Below are 22,790 nucleotides of genomic sequence, written 5' to 3'. Positions count from 1 at the left end.
AGAAGGGGAAAACTGCCATATTGTTGTACTGGATCAAGAGAGGAACCTGAGTGCTTGAAACATAAATTTAGAGAAATGTGCAACACTCAGACAAATGTTACATTGGAGAGGTACCTATTTTATACAAGAGATGAAAAGCCAGGTGAAATTTTTGCAGCTTATATCACTGACTTGAGAAATAAAGTTAAAATGTGCAGATTTGGTGATATGAAAGATGAGTTAATAAAGGACCGGCTTATGTGTGGTGTTAATAATGCTGCAGTGAGAAAGATTTTGTTTCGTGACAGTGATTTAATGTTGAGCAAAGCTATAGAGATTTGTCAAATCCATGAGCTCAAAGAAAGGCACACAAGTATGCTTGCACATGATAAAAGCATAGTTTCAGCAGCCTCTAGAGCAAACACAGACAGCAAGTAGCATATGGCTAGCAGAAGCAGGCTTAAGGACATGGCAGCAGCAGCCCCTCCAGGCTCTCCAGGGAGAACTGATAACTTTCTAGCATGTTCTAAGACTAGCTCAGCAAAATGGACATGTTCAGTGCAGTATAAGGGCGAGTCAGCAAAACCCCAGTCAAGTCTTATTTTTAACTGTCATAATTGTGGTGCGAATCATGAATCTAAAAGAGAGAAGTGCTTAGCACATGGTCAGCAATGCCACAAGTGTAAAAACTGGAACCACTTTCAAATGTTTTGTAAATCAAGCAAGCCTCATTCAATTAATAAAAAAGGTCACTGAAAAAAAGCAAGTTGATCATGTAGAAAGCTGGAACCCTACTTTCTACATAGATGATGTATCAGTGATTGGTGAAAAGGTTAATGTAGTAGATTTGTACTGTCCTGATCAATGTTAAACCCACTGAGCTCATAGTAGACACTGGTTTAAAGTGTAATGTGTTGTCAGCAGAAACATTTGCTAGAGTGAGAGCTGGTGAGCAACTTCATTTGGCTAACTGTGCAAAGCTTGTGGCTTTTGGAGGTGAAGAGATTCAAACCAATGGCTCAGTACTGCTTTCATGCTATTTGGCTGGAAAAAGCTACAGCTTGCAATTTTATGTAGTCAGAAGACCTGTGCAGTCACTATTAGGCCTCAGAGACAGTTTAAGAATAAAACTGCTTTCTATTACCAAAGAAGTCCATCATGTAAGCATGTCTCAGTTCCAGCTTCAGTGATGCTATTTTCTTAGAATATGCTGATGTTTTCGATGACAAGCTAGGCAAACTTCCAATTGTGTACTACATGAAAGTAGACCCAGAGGTCAGTCCAGTGATCAGACCAGTGAGGAGAGTTCCAATAGCTATGTAGGACAAAGTCAAGGTCCAGTTAGACAAGATGGTACAGCAAGGTGTGATTTGTCCAGTCACAGAACCAACTGTGTGGTGGGTGTCTTCCATGGTAGCTGCTCATAAGAAAAGTTCACATGAAATTAGAATATGCATTGACCCAAGAGACTTGAACAAGACATTAAAGAGACCTCATTATCCCATGCGTATAGCTGAGGAGGTTGCCACCCTCTTGCCAAGTGCCACTGTTTTTTTCTGTCTTGGATGTAAAGAGTTCATTCTGGCAAGTAATGCTTGATCACAAATCTTCATTACTGACTACATTCAGCACACCATTTGGTAGATACAGATGTCTCAGAATGCCATTTGGAATAAATTCTGCCAGTGAAGTCTTTCAGCGTGCAATGGAGCCATTTTTTTCGGGTTATCCGTGCGCTATAATAGTGGATAATTTACTGGTTGGAGGTAATGGTGAAGCAGAGCATGAGAGAAACCTCAGGAAAGTTCTGGACAGAGCATGTGAAGTGAACTTGAAGCTCATTCCTCTGAAATGTAAATTCAGGCTACAAGAAGTTTAATTACCAGTACAGGCTTATGACCAGACCCTTCCAAACAAGCAACCCTTCTTGAGATGCCAGCTGTGGACAATGTCCAAGCCTTACAGCGTTTTCTTGATATGGTTAACTATTTGGGCATATTTATCCCTGACTTTAGTGAGTTATCAGAGCCTTTAAGAGAGATGACACACAAAAATGTTGCCTGGTCATGGTTGGAATAGCACCAAGGAGCATTTGATAATCTCAAACAGCAAATTGCTAACCCGCCTACATTGAGATGCTATGATATCCACAGACCAGTAGTTCTTTCTTGTGATGCTTCAAAGTTTGGTCTTGGTTCAGTAATTCTTCAGGAGGGTAGACCTGTTGCCTATGCATCTTGAACTCTTACCCAAATTGAAATGCAGTATGCTCAACTTGAGAAGGAACTTTAGGCAATTGTGTTTGCATGTTTGAAGTTCCATGGTTATATTTATGGCCGACCTATCCAAATCGAAACTGATCATCAACCTCTAGTCATTATTTTAAAGAATCCTATGCATACAGCTCCAGCAAAACTGCAAAGAATGATGCTCAGATTACAAAAATACAATTTCAAAATGGTCTACACAAAAGGCAAACTTCTGTAGCTGGCTGTTACCTTATTCAGATCACCCAGAAATACCACAGAACAGCTTGATGCAGGGAATTTTGACTTTGATGTCATGGAAGTGTGTAATTTTTCTACCATGAGACTTGCTGAGCTGAGAGATCATACAAAGACTGATCAGGTTTTGCAGAAGCTCAACCACTTCATCAGTGTTGGATGGCCGTCAAAGCAATCTTCTGTACCGCCAGAAGTGCAACCTTATTTTACACACAGAGATGAAATGCTGATGGAAAATGGTATCATTTTCAAAGGTCCTAAAGTTATTGTTCCTACTTCCTTACAACATGAATACATTCAGATTTTGCATCGTGGCCACTCAGGTTCCAAAACTACCGAAAGAAGGGTGATAGGACTAGTGTTTTGGCCTTCTCTGTTGAAAGACATTGATAAAGTGCTTTCATCTTGTTCATTATGTAATAGTACTAAACTGCATTTGCAAAAAGAGCCACTTCAGCTAAGCCAGATTCCTGAACTACCTTGGTCAACAGTAGCTACTGACATATTTGAGTGGAACAATCAGCATTACTTAGTGTTAGACTCTTATTCGAACTAGTTTGAAATCGATTTGTTACCTAACCTTAACATCCAGTGCTGTTATTACTAAGTTGAAACTTCATTTCTCAGTCCATGGTAGTCCACACAAAGTTATTTCTGACAATGGTGCTCAGTTTATCTGTCAATTTTTTCAGAAATTTGCAAAAAAGTGGAACTTTATCCATGTTACTAGTAGTCCTGAATACCCACAGTCAAATGGTCTTGCTGAACATGCAGTACAGAGTGCAAAGCAATTACTAGAGAGGTCAAAGCGTGACAGTACAGATATCTTCTTGAATTTACTTAATCTCAGAAATATACCCTGTGACAATCTACTTGGCTTGCCTGCTCAGCGACTTCTATCTAGGCAAAGCAGAGCAACCTTGCGTATCAATTCTAGTTTGTTTGTGCCTAATCCTAAAAACAACAGAGCAATCAAAGCCCAACTCTTTAAGAAGCATTCCTTTCAGAAGTCCAGCTATGATAAAATGAGCAGATTTCTTTGTCCATTGAAAGAAGGAGAGACAGTGAGGATACAAACAGTGAAAAGCTTTGAATTGGTCACGTGAGAGGCATATGTGTCGAGCCGAGACTCAGAGGGTATAAAATACAGGAGAAACTGCAGGCATCTTCTTCTGGTGTCTGAATCAGTATTGCAGCATTGTACCTGTGATGCAGACTCAAGATCTCAGAGCAACCCTAACAATGTTCATATCGAAGAACATGTCTCAATATCTATTCCTGTTCCTGATGATGTCCCAGATGTCCCCAAGGTTGAACATTCCTTGAAGATAGTCCCCATTGCTAGATCCAATTCTGATTTTTATGTTACATGATCAGGTTGTATTTCTAGACCTAGTGTAAAATACACATCAACCTGGATATAATTGTTTTATAAGTGTTTAATTTTGTATGATTGCATGTGAAATAATTAGTTATGTATTATTGCATGTCAAAAGATCATTTCTGTATAATTGCATGTCAATGACTATTGTCATATGTTGTATAATCTATTTCTCAAAGAAGGAGAATGTAGAACAGAGCATGTGTTGTACCTTTAACAAGTGTTTCCAAGTATAGGCACGTGCATAAAAACAGTGAACAAGTGCAGGCAGCAGTGCCATTTTTAGAGAACAGCCAAAGTGTTAACATATATGAGTGTAGTAGTCAGTCTGTTTATAAGTTTATTTAAGTTACTAAGCCTCAGTCCTGATGTGTTTGTGTGTAATAAAGCTGTTTGAACCGAACCCACAACTGTTTGTCAGTTTTATCCTGACTGGACGAGCGACAGCAGGCATGCTGAGAAAAAGAACACAAGTAAAAATTGTTTCTAAAACTGACAAATGTAAACAAACACAATAGCAATGTGGTGAAGAGGTCAAAACTGTTTACTCAAATATTAGTATACTACAACTTTAGCATGGCCAACTCAAGCATAAACTTTCTACTATTTAGTCAACTCAGAAAGTCCTGCAGGATGTTTGATTCTGGAAGTCCTCCAATGCACAAAAATGTTTAAACATTCATGAAGCAAGGGGGTCTACTTCTGAACTTAAAATGGCATTACCCAAGCTTTTTGCATAGAAACAAAATAAGAACAATATAAATGTACAAAAATAATTGATATTACTTTTAGCTGATTTTTATTATACATATAAGATGTCACAGCTAGCCTTAGTGACCCAGTCTGTTGTTAACACTGAGGAAGACAAAGGACAGAAATCCCAGTCTTTCTGCAGCAATTTGAAATTGCAAAATAATTTAACTCTGCTACACTTTCAACATTTTTATTTAACCTGAGTAACTGTGAACTGACAGCTTGTTTTTGCTACTACCAGGAAATGACTTACAGGAAAAAAATGTAAAACCCATTTGTTTGCAGTCAATTTAAGGACAGTATGGGAAGATTGTCTCTCTTACATTAACAACAGTATACATTAGGCTGAAACTAAGCTTCTGGTGTCAGGCATACTTAATTCCAGAATAATTTGTGATGTATAAAAGCATTGTCTTCTGTTATGGATATTATGGATTTCAGTTTATTTTATCCAGAATAATATGTGATGGATAAAAGCATTGTCTTATATTATGGATATTATGGATTTCAGTTTATTTTATCCAGAATAATTTGTGATGGATAAAAGCATTGTCTTCTGTTATGGATATTATTGATTTCAGTTTATTTTATCCAGAATAATTTGTGATGGATAAAAGCACTGTCTTCTGTTATGGATATTATGGATTTCAATTTATTTTATCCAGAATAATTTGTGATGGATAAAAGCATTGTCTTCTATTACGGATATTATGGATTTCAGTTTAGTTTTCATTGTCCTCATGTCTGTCTTCCTTTTGTATGTACTGTATCTATGTTCCTTATTTCTTCCTTTTGGTATTTATACAACTTTACTTTTTTCACTTTTTATAAAACTCATATAAATATGTTGCATTTTTCCTTTTACTTTTTATATAGTGTTATATATTGATTGTGTTTATCCCCAGGCTAAGACCGAAATAGGTCCACTGGGATCAGTGCTCTGTCCTGGTTAACAAATTTAAAATATATAAAAATAAACTTTTTCAGTAATAAAATTTATTTACCATACAGACTTAAATAATTCCAAGATCTTGACTGTCTATGAAACTATCTGAGATACTTAAATTAAATGTTAACAGCATGTGCATGCCTTCCAAGAAAAAAAACATTTTTGCTTTATTTACTCTAGAAAAAATATATAGCTTTTTTTATATTCAGGAAACCTGTTTGATACATAACTAGATAAAGAAACATGTCTCTAGTAGTGAAGGTAACATCATGTCTCCATCGAAGCATGGTCTGCTCATTAAGTTTGTAAATAAGTGTACCAAATTCTCTGGAAGAGTAATCTTGGTCTAAATTAATATTCCAGATTTTAATTTTGGTACTGAATTTGTGAATGCCCCTTTTTTGTTCCACCAGGGTTTTTCTTCATGGAATACCTAATGATTTGCAAATATTAAACTGCTTATCCGCTATAAATGGAAGTGACTGGAATGCCACATTTCCCACATTATCTTTTTTGCTTTACTTCTTTTTTTCTCAAAAATCTTTGTTACCTAAAAACAAAAAATATAACCAATAAACACATTAAGATCAATATTATTTTCCATGCTGGAACAACAAGTAGATGAAACTAAATGTAAAATATCAATAAGAAACAAATATCACCAAAATAAATTGATAATCAGATAGTGTTTCCAGATAATAAGGAACTACTGGTCTACTACAAGTGCTTGTGTGCTAGTAGCTGACATCACATTTGCCCACTGCCACTTACTTGAAAAAGCAAGTGCTTGAACTCCCACAAACCCAATCTCCTGTTTTTGCATTGCCATTCAAACACCTGACCCTTTAAAACTATGTTGCACTTAAACTCTAACCCTAAACCTACTCAGTTTCCAGCCTTAGTCCTTGGTTTCTTACCCTAAACATCCACTTCCCATTCCTAACCATAAAGTCCCTCAATTTAAAACTCCAACCACCTCCCTAAATCTAAATTCCCTGATTATGTCCTTACCCTAAAACTCCCCTCCTACTTCTTAATCATAAAACTCCCTTCTCACTTCCTAACCCTAAAATCCCCCTCTCACTCCCAAATCTAAAATCCCCCACCCATTCCCTGCCCATGGTTGCTTTCCCAAACTCATATTTATGTTTGATTGCAAGCATCATCCTACAACAGCTGCAAGGTGCTACAGTCCCTGGCTTTGAGACAGTGGTTTTCAAGCACCTGTAATGATCCTGGAACTACCATAACAGTAGGAAACTGTACAACTGTACATAATTTTCAACGTACTTGTAAAAGCTTAATGTATCAGGATACCAGATCCTTGTGAAATAAAATATAATTAAAACTCACATTAAGGCGTGTTCCTTAATGTGTTTTGTTCATGTTTATGGCTGCATTGCTGTGCTTAGTGAATCAAGTACTGTGATGCGTTTCAGTCATCCTTGTTTCACATTTATTCAAGCCATTTTTAATAAAAACATCTTTACACTTTTTATTAAACCACAGCCCAAATAAATCTAGGGTACACCTTGTCACTGTAGGTTTACTGGGTTTGTCTTTGCGCATGCACACTAGCTTGCCTATTAAAGTCTATGGACACACTTCACGCTTTCCCTACCAGGATGACACTGAGGTTAAGGTTTACTTTTTAAAATCAGTGTCATCTTGGTATAGAAAGTGCTATTTTTAATTTTTTTCTTTGCAAAACAGTGTGGCCAGAAACCTTCAACAATGTTTCAGAAATGCCGTTTGGTACTTTGTGCCCTATGTGATGTAGTGCATAGGTGAGAAAAAATATACAACCAAATCACTTTAATATTTGAAATATCAATGTCCACAAAGACCACCTTTCTGCAATTCTTTCCAAAAATCTATCTGCACTGTGATGTAAAATGTCTAGTGCAGTGTCAACATTAGTTCTAATTGGGTTAAATCCAAAACTTATGTTTTCTGTCATGAGAAAATGATCAGTAGCCTTTCTACCTCCAAATGATCATAACCACTGAACAGAAGGACAAAACCAATAAAATATGGACGGTACCAGCATTATGTCTTCCACATATAGGGCACAAAGAGATTCAGTTAGCATAAAGGGAAGCTCTTTTAGTGGAAATAAGACAGGCATTAAAGAAAACACAACCTGAGTATAAAGTAATTTTAAAGGTCAGGAATTCTCTTTTCTGAATATTAGACATAATTAAGTTATTCTATATTTTTTTATCTGTGTCTAAATGAAAAAAATAAAAATGTAATTCTTAAAAAGTATTCCTCATACAAAATAAGAAATTGAATCAAATGGCTCTGGAGAGAGTAGCATTCAGTGAGTGAATATGAAGCATTTGCAAAATATTTTAATCATTAGCTGCAGTGTAGCCCAAACAATGCTTAAGTTACCAATGTAAACGTTAACGTGTAATATTCACAACTTTTGGGTGCTGATTAGAAGTCAGTTACCAAAAGAAAACCCAACAGAAGAAAATTAGATGAAATGTTCATTTTTACTTCTCACTAAAATATTGGGATTATTAGACTTACTTTGTTTAAAGTATATGATTCTGAAACTTTGGCAAAGAAATGTTGGGACAAAAAAATGGCTTACAGTAAGTTTGTTAACCAAGTAAACATACTGGACACAAGTGTCCCTTTTCACAGCTGACCTGGGAGCACTGTCTAAACAAATGACTTTTCAGAAACACACAGTAGGTGAATGGAGGTATTAGGAATCAAACCATGTAACCTTGGCTGTAGGACACAGCTAGTTAACCACCCAGGGTCCTAATCTTCTGCACTAACTGCCAGACTGCTATTAAGGTAGTTATAATTGCAAACAAGACTTTTCATCAAAAATTTTAGCTGAAAGTTGACAATTTTATGGATTACTACAAAGTGCTTTTGTTGTTTCTCCCATCTCATGCTATGCGGGTGGCCTGTTCTAGTGATCCAAACTGCATCTCTACTTTTGACATTATTTTCTTTGGCTGTTTTCCAGCTGTCTGACTCCTTGTTACAGCTTGAGCACAGGGAGTATACTAACTTCCAGAATGTTTACTCTGAGTGGGAGAAAGGCTGTATTTGCCTGGTCTTTGTGCTTCATTTATATTTGAGAGTCTGACCAGTTTACAGGGAAGACTCATATTCAATGGCAAGATGATAACCCAAGTTGGGAGGACTTTATTTGTGTTATGCTTGCTTCACTGCAAGGAGACAATGTTATCGATGGGTTTGCCATTTGTGTTTTCATATCAAACATGTTTGAAGCACTTGATCAGAAAGATATGACTTTCTGGATGGTACTAAGACTGATGTTGTGATGTTGGAGAGTCATTTACCTGTTGGTTACTATTAAATAAGAAGTCAGCTTTGGACTTTTAGGATCTGTATGAGACTATTACTGCTTAATAGAATGCATTTAATTTGACTTTAGTTTACTTATAATTTTTGCTATACATTGAATAAAGGAAGTATGACAGAGAACAGAACAAGTGGAATATGGTACAGAACAGCACAGAGGACAAAGGCAATGTGGTGCAAAACAGTACATGACACAAACTTAATATAATTGAAAGAGAATAAAGGGAGCATGTTGCAGAACAGTACATAAAACAAAGGGAATATGGTGCAGAACAGTACATAAAACAAAGGGAATATGGTGCAGAACAGTGCATAGAACAAAGGGAATATGGTGCAGAACAGTACATAAAACAAAGGGAATATGGTGCAGAACAGTGCATAGAACAAAGGGAATATGGTGCAGAACAGTGCATAGATCAAAGGGAATATGGTGCAGAACAATGCATAGAACAAAGGGAATATAGTGCAGAACAATGCATAGATCAAAGGGAATATGGTGCAGAACAGTACATAAAACAAAGGGAATATGGTGCAGAACAGTGCATAGAACAAAGGGAATATGGTGCAGAACAGTGCATAGATCAAAGGGAATATGGTGCAGAACAGTACATAAAACAAAGGGAATATGGTGCAGAACAGTGCATAGAACAAAGGGAATATGGTGCAGAACAGTACATAGAAAGAAAGGAATATAATGGACAACAAAACCAAGGCAGTATGGTACAAAACATTGCATACAACAAATGCAATATGGTGCAGAGCAGTGCATAGAGCAAAGGCAGTATGATGCAGAACAGTATAAAGAATAAAGTGTGTGGTGCAGAACAGAAGAGATAACGGGAGTATGATGCAGAGCAGTACAGAGAATAAAGGGAGTATGATGCAGAGCAGTACAGAGAATAAAGGGAGTATGATGCAGAGCAGTACAGAGAATAAAGGGAGTATGATGCAGAGCAGTACAGAGAATAAAGGGAGTATGATGCAGAGCAGTACAGAGAATAAAGGGAGTATGATGCAGAGCAGTACAGAGAATAAAGGGAGTATGATGCAGAGCAGTACAGAGAATAAAGGGAGTATGATGCAGAGCAGTACAGAGAATAAAGGGAGTATGATACAGAGCAGTACAGAGAATAAAGGGAGTATGATGCATAGCAGTACAGAGAATAAAGGGAGTATGATGCAGAGCAGTACAGAGAATAAAGGGAGTATGGCATAGAATAGTAGAGGTGCAAAACAGTATATAGAACAAAGGGAGTATTGTGGAAAACAGTACACAGAACAAAGGAAGTATGGTGCAGATTAGTACATAAAACAAAGGGAGTATGGTGCAGGCCACTACAAAAGTATGGTGCAGAACAGAACACAGAACAAAGGGAGTATGGTGCAAAAGAGGACTCAGTACAAAGGAAGTATAGTGCAAAACAATTTATTAAACAAAGGTAATATGGTGCAAATATGTTATAAAGATGTACTTAAGGAAACACAGCTTGAGGAGAACTGCTCTAACAAAAGTACATCTACGAAGAATGGAATCAGAGTTCTGCAGAGAAGCCATATTCAGGGTCAGTCATGATTTGCATAGTCAGGTATTCTAATGTAGGAGAATCCCACCCGAGGGTATAAGCACTTCATATTAAAGTATCAGACAGCATTAGACATACAAAACATTCATCTAATTCATGTTTCATTTTCATAACCTCAACAAGAGGCTTTTAAGTAACTCGAAAAAAATGTTTTTCCACAAAGACATGCTCTAGGAAAGACCATTTTGACACATTATTCAAAAGCCCTTTCAACATGACTTTTCATTCACAACTTATTTTATTTCTACAATTAGTAAATGTCATTTTAGTTTGAGATGACCTTGCTTAATGGAGATTACCTGCCTTAGTAAACTGTGCCATTAATTATTTTTTTACCTGGTAAATACTACATTCTTACATAACATCTTCTCTGGGATCCACTGCTGGAATTTAAACACTACCAATCTTTAGATTTGTTACAGTCAACACATTTGCTACAGGCGTCTTCAATCAGTGCAGTTAGTTCCCTGGAACTGTCTCACTCTGCTCTGGGCTGTCTTTTTTTCTCGCTCTGACTAAGTAGTGTGCATGTGTATGGATGATTTAGAGCTGCTAAAGATTGCTTACAGAAACCATCTACACAATCTAGAATGCAATGGATTACTAATGTACAGTAAATACCTTATTTTAACAGGTTTTCAGACAAATACTCCTCCCATGCATGATGGCATATATTGGTGCTGGGTCTATACTGGTTGCTCTAACTTTCAAAAGTTCGAGTGTCATATGGTCGACACCATATGATTGAATTTTTGAAAGTTCAAACATTTTAATGGAGATCTCCATACAGCACGGAATGGGACGATTTCCCTTTTTTGCACTGTAGTGTCATCTCGGAGTTGGTATATTTAAAGATGCTTAAAACATTCAGGTAGGTTTTTTGTGTAGTTTATTTATTTATTTTTTTGGATGTTCGACCTTTTAAAAGTTCGATCATATGGTGTCGACCATATGACACTCAAACTTTTAAACGTTCGTGTATCCAATATAGACCCACTGGTGCTATAGGTTAACATTCAAATACAGTAGCACTTATCCAAACAGATGTGTGTGCTGTGCTGAAGATATACTGCCATGTCCTACTTCACATTATTTAAAAATTTTTATAATGTTGTACTTTTTAATTTCTCCAAGTCTTTTGGGTTTCTAGTAACATGATGGGAATGGGCACCATTCTTAAGTCAAAGTATAATTAAAGTTCATGAAATTAGCATTGTGTCAATCTTTGATGTTAGCCAGAAGTGCTCCTCACAATGTGCCCAGTATTGACTCCTTCTGCAATTCTTACAGTTACATGTATTGGTAACATTTCTAAGTATGATTGTAAATTCTTTTTTATAGAACTGTTGCTCCTACTACTATTGGAACTTTACAATCAATATGTAGCTGGTAATTATACAGTAACATTAAGCTATGTAAAGAAGTCTGCATGGCCTGATAGAATGACACCAACAAGAGCAGAGATGCCAACAAACACCTGATAAATGTCAGTCAGGCTGTATAACCCACCCTTAATATAGCAAAAGGTATTTCTTAATAAGCAGCAATGTAGGGTGCCGGAAGTTACAATAAATAAACAAGAACATGAGTTACATTTTGTTGACTGTATCCCTGTAGGAGGAGGAGGTGTGGAAACTGATGCAGGGATTGCCGGATGCTGTTTTCCTTCTCTTCTTGCTTTTTATGCTCTCTTGCATCCATGTTCACATTTATAATTGGGCCAGGTAGTGTGGAGCAGTACCTCTTTATTTCTTCATTCTGGGTGCCTGCCTGATGAAGGCTGGTCTCGCTCAGGCTCCGTCGGAGTGAAGTTGCTCCGGGGTTTAAGTTATGATCAGATGGTAATGTCATGGTAACTCTTGCACGATGCCTCTGCAGCTTTCGGGCCTGGGCATTGATACCTGCAATTCAAATGAGAAAAAAATTTAAATTAAGTAAATAAGCAAATAAATAAACAATGTGTTCATAAATATAAAGTAAAGAAAAAGCTATAACTCCAGAAAAGAAGCACACAGTGCAGTTTTAAACAATACCTGCTGCATGTGTGTGTTGTGAGTGTATGTGTGTTTGTGTGTGTGTGTGTGTGTGTGTGTGTGTGTGTGTGTGTGTGTGTGTGTGTGTGTGTGTGTGTGATCCAGACACATGCTCGACTAGCATATGTCCGAATCACAAAACATCGAACACACATGCACAAAAGCGCTTAACATCGACAAGTGCTTCCGTGTATGTGTGCCTGTTTCGTAGATCGGATTACAGCGCGGGTAAGGGAAAATTCCCTTTTCCCCACTGTAGTGCGATCTTGGAGTGAGAATAATAAAGTGGGGGGGTAACGTAGATTTTTTTTTTGAACTACACATACATGGAAGCGCTTTTCAATGCTAAGCGCTTTTGTGTATGTGCGTTCAATGTTTTGTGATTCGGACATATGCTAGTCGAGCATGTGTCCTAGACCCATATATATATATATATATATATATATATATATATATATATATATATATATATATACACATACACACACACACGCACACACACACACACACACACACACACACACACACACACACACACACACACACGCACACGCAAACACACAGACACACACACAAAACATACATAAACTTTTCACAAATCAGGGCCTTCAGGAGAAGGTAGCATTGTTCGTTCAGTTGCTGAGAAGTTGTTTCGGGAGAACTAGATTATTTTTAGCATTCTGGCAATCTGAAAGGGCTACATCTCCTGTGGGTTAGATGATGCATGGGCCATCTTAAGAGTCCAGAAAGAAGCAAAAATGTAGAATTAACCATGTATGAGATGGGGAAGAGTAAAGAATGAAACTGAAGAATTTGGCATAATTTTGCAGAATGTCAACCCTTTCAAGTTTACAAATATGTTTACGGCAAAAGATCTGAAAGGTAAAATAAAAAAAAAAAACGATATATTTTCACTAAAGTTAAAAGATACTCACCATGTTAGGAGACCCTCAAATTATATAGATTCCTTATTTGTGGAAATTCCTTAATTCTGGATATTACCTGACAATGCTCAATCCTCATGGCTGGATCCAGAAGAAGTCAGTGTATACTGTGTTCAGCACAACATGACAAATCAGCAAGCTAAAATGCACACCACAGCATGCACAATTAAAGTCCTTTTTGCAGTTATAAAAGACGCCCAGATGCATAAAAATGGAAACAGTAATGGGCTATCAGGAATCATGGGAAATTCAAGGCTATTGAGTCATGTGACCATTACTCTTGCCAGTTCCTACCCTAGACTGCACCTCCCCCTCATACAGGAATATGCTATCAAGACCAAGATGAACTTACGACTATCCCTAAAATTATACAGGTCACTTATGAAGGAAGATAGTACATCACCCTGCTTTATCTGTTGGGAGAATTTGTTACAGGGTTGAGGGAGATGATGACTAATAATTAGCTTTTTCACCTAGCTTTATTGATCTACTGAAGCAGCTTTAGATTTCTTTTTCTGGTATTTGAGGGACTGTTTGATTTTCGAAAGTACAAGAGATCCTGGTCTACAGTAACCATGCCACATAGAAATAGCTGTAACAATAAATCTAAACCAAGTGAGTAAGTTTAGTGCCATGAACTATTTCATTTTTATACATTTTTCATCCTGTTGTGCCTGCCATCTACAGTATCCTGAGCCCCTACATGCCCAATAGTTTCTGCTCGTGGTTCTATCAGAAAACTGCTTTATTGACAGAAAGTTAAAGAACACCTTGGGCAAGTGTCCACATTTGGTCAAGAATGCATGGCACTTTGTACACTACTGGTTAAAGAATCGATACACATATCAGTTTCTGGTAGTTACTGCTGACATTAAAAACCTGTCATTCCCCATAATATTGGGATGGGATATTTTTTGGGCAAAGTTGTTAACCATGAAGCACTAGATGCTTCCACTGTTAAACTCATTGAAAATGTTATGGGTTTGACTCAGAAACAACTTCATATTTTTTGAGGGAGAATATTTTTGTCAACATGCTGGGATCATAATGACAGCAGCTGTAGCACCAATATATGCCAATTTTGTGCTAATACATTGGAAGAATAAGCGTTTGAAAGATGTGTAAATGGGCGTGCCTTTGTTAAAGGTTGGACGTCGAGCTGGCACCTCGGCGTTTGTGAAAATCTACTGCCAATTATTAGCGGACCAGAGTTCCGCTGTGGTGACCCCGAAAGATAAACAACAACAACATTGGTAGAATAATTTGTTTTTAAATGTCCTTTCATGTAAAAAATTTTACTTTATTTGACATACCAGGATGGTATTTTCATGTTGTGGTTAGGTTAATCTCTGCAGCTGACTGAGTTTTTTGAATAGCTTGAACAGACAGACAAGTATCTTAATCTTTTGTTCTGTTTTTCACAGCATTCATTTTTTTGGATGTTATAATCTCTAAAGATGAGCACAGCAGGATCTTCCAGTCTTCACTGTTTCATAAACTGGCATTTTTGAACATTTATCTGCATTTTTGTAAGTTGCAACCCCTGTTACCACAAAATCAGGTTTTAAAGGACAGATAATGAAATAATCTAGTTTCATTCCATCCAACAACACTTTTTATATCAAACAGGAGAATCTTAAAAAGATGTTCATGAACAAACACTAAAACATCAATTGTTCAATGAGATGGATGATGATGTTTCTCCTGGTAGAGTGGACAAATTTTAGCTGATTTTTCATGAAAAGGAAGTGTTTTTTTCAGCATATGAAAAATGAAACTCCCCACACCACAGATATCTTTATCTTATTTAGCTGATGTTTGCCGCATTCATACTATTCTTGAAACCAGCTGGGATAAGATCTTTACTGACCCCTTAACTCAAACCCTAGGTAATGACTAGAATTGCTTTAGATGGGGTAGCAATCTTAAGACCTTTATGGAAAGGAACTATACATGTGTTGTCACCAATGGCAGTATGACAGAATGTCCAAGTGCAGATACTACCATCAATACAGGTTCAGCAATGACACCATGAACACCTTTCTTAAAAATTATTCCAGTACTATTTCTTGCCCTGGGTGATGTGGCTGCATTTCTAAAGCAGTAATTTACCTCACTCTTATGTCTTTTCTGCGATGCTTTTTACTATGGGGAAATTGACATCTCCCTTAGGTCTAGAATTTACAAACGTTTTAGACATTAGTAAAAGAACAACAGCAGTGCTCTGTACAAACATTCTTTAAATTGTCCGAACTTTAAGAAGTTTTTACTTTTTAGTATTAGCAAAACCAACATCACTGATATGGATGGATCTTGCAAATATTTGTTGGAATGGGATGAGTTAATATGGCAAATGAGGCTCAATGCTTCCAGATTTCCTGGAAGTGTCTTTGTTATCCATTCTTAAATTATAACTCAACCTAGGAGGCTGCTTCATGTATTGCAGTGAATTGTTCAGTTTTTACAATGACTACATGCAACAAATAATGATTTTACTTGTAACATTTCAGTTCAAACTGTGTATTTAATTTGGCTGCTTTTCAGTTTAAACTGTTTTAATTCCTTCTGCTTTATCCTGGCATTACCTATTACTTTATCATGTGACTCCATGTTAAGTGAGATTTTATGAACATGATTCAATTTTGAAAAGTCTGAGCGTCAACAAGGATGAAAGTGCTCATCTGATTTCATTAAAGTTATTTTTCCTTTGAAGAAGGGTAAAAGTGGTTTGTTTTATAACTGAGAGTTGTTTGGGACCTGTGTGCTGTACTATGGTGACTGATCATATTTAATTTGTGAGAACGCATGTGGAACTAATTACAGAAAAAATGACAAGAGACTGAATTAGTTTGTGAACCTAAGGCACAGAGTCACAGAACAGTGGAAAAATGTCAGCATATTTGCAACATGAAACACCCAATATAGTTATGGAAGCTGCAACTGAGGATCTGATGTCTCTTGTGAATGAAGACAGTGAAGTATCCTTGCCTGGACCTGCTGTGAAAGAACATAGACATTTTGAGGTGTCTTTAAGATGTGTCTGCTACCTCCTTATATAGACATTTTAGTCATGAAAGATACTGTCCTTCCATCACCCAAAAGCCTGTGTTAGGGAGTTATAAAACTGCTTTTCCTCTAATAAAAAAGTAAGAATGAACTCTAATTTCTGCAAAGGCCTGGTAATCTACTTATACAACTTTATTTAGAGAATGACTTTGAAAACTTTAAAAAGGTAAACTATTGTCTGGCCATTTATGAATGCTATACAGCAAAAAATGCATAAAGTTCAGTAGTTTTTTTAAAGGACTGCTACTGAACCAAGTATTCTCATGTACTGAAAACAGATGTTTATACATGGAGCCTTTAGCAAAGGAAGGGGATCACAGATGTAGCATCATTGGCATCTGCTGGATGAGCCTAGGTGGTACTTTTGTTTGAGAACTAAGAATTATTCTGCAGCTCTAAATAGTTTGAGCTTTTTCCCATTATTTCTTGCCAGTCTTATACATTGCACATTAAGACGTTTCTAAGTTATGGAGCTGTGTTTTCTTGGACTTTGGATTATTTGCTGTCTTTCGGCTTTTCCCGATTAGGGGTCGCCACAGCGGAACTCCGGTCCGTTAATGATTGACAGTAGATTTTTATGTGCTGGCTTGCCGGGCCTAACGCACAACCTTCAACGAAGGAACACCCCATTTAAGGTGCCTGGACTTTTATTCCAAGATATAACATGAAGCCAATCCAGTAGTGTAGCAGCATTGTATCGGCCTGTGTCATGACTGACCAAGTTTGATTCCCATCTATATTCAAGGTAAGATCACCGACAGCAACAAGCTACTCATTGGCAGCCATGCACAGAAATATAAGGTAGCCAACTGCAGTGCACTTCAAAAGCCAAGTCTCAGAAAGTGCAACCTCAGAGGTAATTCATTTTATCCCCCTCCTCAGGTTGTACTACTTCAGATGTGATACATATAAGTAGTGGTGGTGGGCACAATCCCCACTCAGGTGCTATGGAGAGGGCAAAACACTCTGTTTCAACTCCCTAACGATTTGATCAGTGCATGGTTTCTGCCAGTGGCTATCAGTGAGTTTTGCACTGGTAACACTGCTGTCACTGCATGACACGAATCCTACTGCCTTGGCTGTTGCATGCTGTTGCAGAAAGGGCAGGTTTTTGAGTGGCTGACAATTTGCTTCATTTGCTCATGGAAGGGCATTTTTCCTGTTGCATGATCATCCTATAGCAGGGGGATGGGACCAAACAAAGTTGTCTGTGAGGTAAGTGATGCACAAAACCATGTAAGCAAACCCACTTAATGTCCCTGCAGGCACATAACACTTGGAAAGTATGTCAGATATGCATATGAGAAGCCCTCCTGGTAACGCTCAGTATGAATAGCCAGTGCTTCCAAGCCTTCATTTTCACCATCCTTCCTGCTCATCCTATGTTTCACGAATCCCAGAAATGCACTCCATAATAACTAATGTGGGGGCAAACTTGATTTTTATCATAAATGACAATGGGATTAAAAACAGTCCTACATACTTTTGACAAAAATTACTGAACAAGAAGAGAAACTGACCTAAGCCAGGCCCATCATATGTCATGCAGACATGACATCTGTTCTGCATCATAGCCTACCTCTTTAACTACTTATTTGAGCAAGATTTTTCATCACTCAATAAGCAGGCTGTACAAATCATGTGAGAGAAGTATCATATTTTAACAGATTTATATCTGCTTTTCTACTAATCCAAATGCATATATTGCAAGGGATGGCAGGGTATCATCAACAAAAATGTGGAAAAAAAAACAAATATTATATAAAATGGCATGACATCTATCCTTTGTATTTTTTTTTTTATTTTTTACAGCAGTGTCAGCAAAACATCTTTTCTCTGTAATAAGCCTTCCTCTATTAGCTATGTTCAGCCATTCTGTTTGAACTCTCTAACAAGCAACAGTAGGGATTTTAATTAGCACATAATAATGAAGTAGCTCTGAAGGCCTTTTGAATCTGGTTCCCTTAATGGTCGATCTTTTTTAGATTTACTGTTAGCATGATTTCAGTTTAATAAGCTAACTTTAAATGTGCTCTTTACATTATTAATGGCATTCTCTTTGCCAAGTTTTTGTATTGTAAAATACAGACTACATCGGCCAACTTCAGAAGTCTGCATAAAAGTAGCACGGTCTATAGATGTGCACTTCAGAGTCATGGATACGGCTTTGGAGGAAGGGTACAGCATATCGTTGAACTGAGAAGAGAGACAGAACTCTGTCGTTCTTCAGCTGATGCTCACCATAAGGGGAGAGTGCAGATATGACATGTCCTGTGAACCATTCTAGTCTTTTCTTTGTCCACAAACAAAAATATCAGTTCAGTCAGTATTGAAAACTTCTCTACTAGGCATATGTTAACATCCAAAAGTGGACAAGCTGGTGTGTTACAGAGTTGAGAAAAGTACAATGCCTAAGGAGACACTGATATCTTTGCTCACCCCTTTAGGACCATCACTGCAGAGGTCATGGTAAAGTTACATGCTGTGATTTTGGCCTCAGGAACATAATTTTAGAGACCTTTAGCTGTTCTTCTGGACACTTCTTTTTTAGTTTCCTTAGTTGCTTCATAAAATAAGGCATATACCTTGGGCTCTTCATGCTTCAGTTTCCATATACTTGTTTATCTGTCTGTCTATCTCTGTAACTATCTATCTATTTACATTCTGTTAACTGTCTTAGCTCTGTTGAGAAAAGCCCATTTTCAGAGACAACATGGAAAACATTGAAAACAAATTCACAATAACATTTTTACAATTTAAAACATATCTATACATCGCTATATATTTTTTGTTTGTTTTATTTATTTTACATTTATTTATCTGGAAAGTCTGACTGGAACAAGGCCCCCTTTTCAGAGGTGCCCTGGGAGAAAAGTTCCAAAAAGAGAAATTAAATGATTTTAACAAAATCAATTATTGTTTGCAATACAAACAAGTTCACAAGTTCATAATTAAGCACTAGGCTAGCTGCCCTTGCAGGTCATTTTAAGCCTAGCCAGTTTCCCTTTTTCTGCTTGAAATAACCCATCCCATTTGGTTATAGACTGGCCTTACACATCTCATGATCAATAATTATATATTGGCCCGAATGGGAATAACTGGAATCATACTGCAGATACTTGGAAGGGTCCCATGCACGGGATAAAGCATCTGGGAGCTGCATCTGTCCATTAGTAGTACAGATGGTAGTCCTGGGGTAAATTTTTTGTTTCTCATCTCTAGATCTAAGTTGTGCTTGACAATGGGCAGAGATGAACTTTGTTTGATGTAGATGGGGAGTCTGTTCCATAGCAGTAGTATCCTGTGTGAAATATACCTTTCCTTCCAAACCATACTACTGATGCTGCAGAAGAGGTTTAGATCCCTAGACCAATTATTTCTGATGCCATTTGACTTGCTACTGTGTAGTAAATCCATCAGTAATTGGTCAGAGTATGCCAGACATGGGTCACCTCTTAGCAGTGTGTAGGACACAGAACATAGTGACAGGCCTTTGAGTCGGTCTATGTAGGACATGTTGTTTTAGGCCTTATACCTTTTTAGTAAGGTATGTCTGTGGGCGTTCCAGTGGTTGCATGTGTCTGGACAGATACATGTCAAAGGGAGCATTAAATTTAGTGACTGATCTAATGAGGACTGAGTAAAGGAGAACAATAACATCCCTAGATCTAGACACAATCCCTTTCTTTATAAGCTGTGCAATACAGAAGGACTTTCTTACAACAATAAACGCACGTTGGTCAAAAGTTAGGCCACTGTCTACATAAATTCCCACATCCCAAACAACTGGGTCAACTCTTAGGGGTATATTGTCAAAGTCGTATTTTCCCTGAGGTAGATGACTTCCCAAAGGATACAATAACGCATTTTTGGCATTTAATTTCAGACCATGATTTTGACAGCAGTTATTTATTTGAGACAAACCTTCCTACAGGATGGCCAAGTCATTTGGGGATTCAATGACTGCTCATAGCTTGCAGTCATCTGCAAATTTAGTCATCCAGAGCCCTTTGGTAATGGCTTTTACTTCAGAAAAGTAGATGCCAAAAGGAGAGATTCCAGCACAGAACCCTGGTGGACTCCACTGGTGACTGGTCTCTTTGTGGAGGTAACTTCCCCTATTTTAATATCTGCAATCTATCAGTGAGCCAGTTAGCAATCCTATGGCTGACATGAGAGCTGAGAAGAGTGGCACTATGTCTTCCTTGGACCTGGATGCCATACCATTAATAAGATGGGTAACATAGAATAATTTTCTTATTACCTTAGTTAAGTGTTGGTCAAAGGCCAGATTACTGTCTACATGTCTTCCCAGACCTCTTATCACTGGGTTGACTCTTAGAGGTTTTACAACTGGAATAATTAACTTGGGTTGCCAGTTTCCCAAACAGCATTATAATGCATTTTTTGCATATAGTTTTATGCCATGGCTTTGTCACCAGTCATTTGTCTGTGTCAAACCCACTTGCAAGATGTTTGTATATTGGGCAGAATCTATAATAGCTCCCAATTTACAGTCACCTTGGTGAACCAGAGGCCTTAAACGTTAGCCTTGATTTCTGAGAAGTGGATGCCAAACAGAAGCAAGGTCAGCACGGAGCCCTGGGGTACTCCACTGGTGACCGGTCTCTTGGTGGAGGTGGTCTGACTGATCTTGACTTCTTGGGTCTGGTCTGTGAGCCAGCCACAATTCAGGGAGTTGTGTAAGTGGTTACGCCTAGCTCAGAGAATTTATCAACAATGCTAGAGTGAGGTACTGTATCAAAAAGGTCTTGGCCAGGTTAAGACACACAGTGTGCACTGTTTTATTCTCATCCATTGCCTTGGTGACCCTCTCAAAGAAGTCTACCAAGCTAAGTGGAGGGAGCATATTGGTTAAGGAGCTTACCTCACAAACAAGAGGTACAGTGTTTGATTCTCACTCAGGGAAGTTGGCTAGGCTTAAAATGGTTCACAAGGACACCTAGCCTAGTACTTACCTATGAATCTATTAAAAAAACTGCAAGTTGCATCTTTAGGTAGTAGCAAATCAGTGTCACTGTATGTTCAGAAGAAAGAAAGAGTGTTAGATACTACCCACGAGGGACACATTGGCAATGTGAAAAATAACCCTCTTTCCCAAAGTTGTGTGTGGCTACCTCGCATAAGCATGCTTAGGACTCATCCAAAAGTTGCAACAGACAAACAAAAGGTTCAAAATGTATCATCGCAATCACCTCATCACCATGGCAATGCACCATGTTGAAACACAAACCATTCATGAATAGAATATTCCTGAATTCATTAGTGCACATTTCAAACAACATGTGCTGTTTGTACATGTTTGACCATGTACAAAGGACTATCAATAATATAAAGACTACACCTGCAAGACATAATTTTCCTGAGCAAAGCACACAACACCTCAGCAGACAGAATGGCATTAAGTATTTTATGTCTGCACCCCACCATCTAGCATGCAGTAGTCTGAAATAGAGATCTTCACAAACAGTTAATAAAGTAATGAATGCAATGAGCCCAGACAACAAATTATAGCAAAAGAAGACTGAATGATTTCTTTTCAGCCACATAAATGCAAACCATGTAGCCACAAATGCTACATCTGCTGTGCTGATCTTAAGCAGAAACTATTGGTTAAGGCTAAATTTGTTAAAAATCTGATATCTTAAATGGGTATCTGCTTGACATTTTTGATGCATACAATGCCACTGATAATTTTTACCACAGCACACCATCGCTAGGAAGAGACTATAGAACTGACAAACTGCTACTCTCCAGAAGTGGACCCTTGATGCACACCCTAAATACTGGATATGAAACACTGAGCTGGCATATACACTAAAAAACAAACAAACAAAAAACCCAGCCTGATGGCATGTTGCTAGGAAGTTTATTTTAAAAGGCATACAGGATGACCAACTCCTTGCTGCAGGAGAAGTTCCAATTTCTTGCCATGACCAGGGGACAGATAACTAATACAATATCCCAAGATCAGTACCTGATTACACCAATAATGGGCATACCTCTCAACCTGTGAGCATTAAAGATCACAGCACTGGCCTTTGAAAATCATAGCAGGTTGTCCAAAAGAGCAGCGCTTTCTTATTTTTCACAATAGAAGGATTTCCCAGAGAGGACTCCATACTGTTAATAATGATGATCATTTCTGTATATGATTAATTATTTAATAACATATGTAAACATACTTGACTTCATGAGGACCATCAGTGAATCTAAGAAAAAC

General features: G+C 37.7%; 1 protein-coding gene across 2 annotated transcripts in view; it reads right to left on the bottom strand.

The window, feature by feature from the left end:
• Window positions 1-22,790, bottom strand: part of RADIL (Rap associating with DIL domain) — a 1,364,147-nt gene that overhangs the window by 843,226 nt on the left and 498,131 nt on the right. For both annotated transcript variants that reach the window (XM_044089491.1, XM_044089492.1), the window contains exon 3: window positions 12,097-12,404. In XM_044089491.1, coding sequence (XP_043945426.1) covers window positions 12,097-12,404 — 308 coding nt within the window. The remainder of the gene's footprint in view (window positions 1-12,096; window positions 12,405-22,790) is intronic.

This window comes from Protopterus annectens, chromosome 12.part0 (assembly GCF_019279795.1).
Source record: "Protopterus annectens isolate FY-2018-M chromosome 12.part0, PAN1.0, whole genome shotgun sequence".
Taxonomy (NCBI): domain Eukaryota; kingdom Metazoa; phylum Chordata; order Ceratodontiformes; family Protopteridae; genus Protopterus; species Protopterus annectens.
This window is presented reverse-complemented; position numbering and strand designations above follow the sequence as displayed.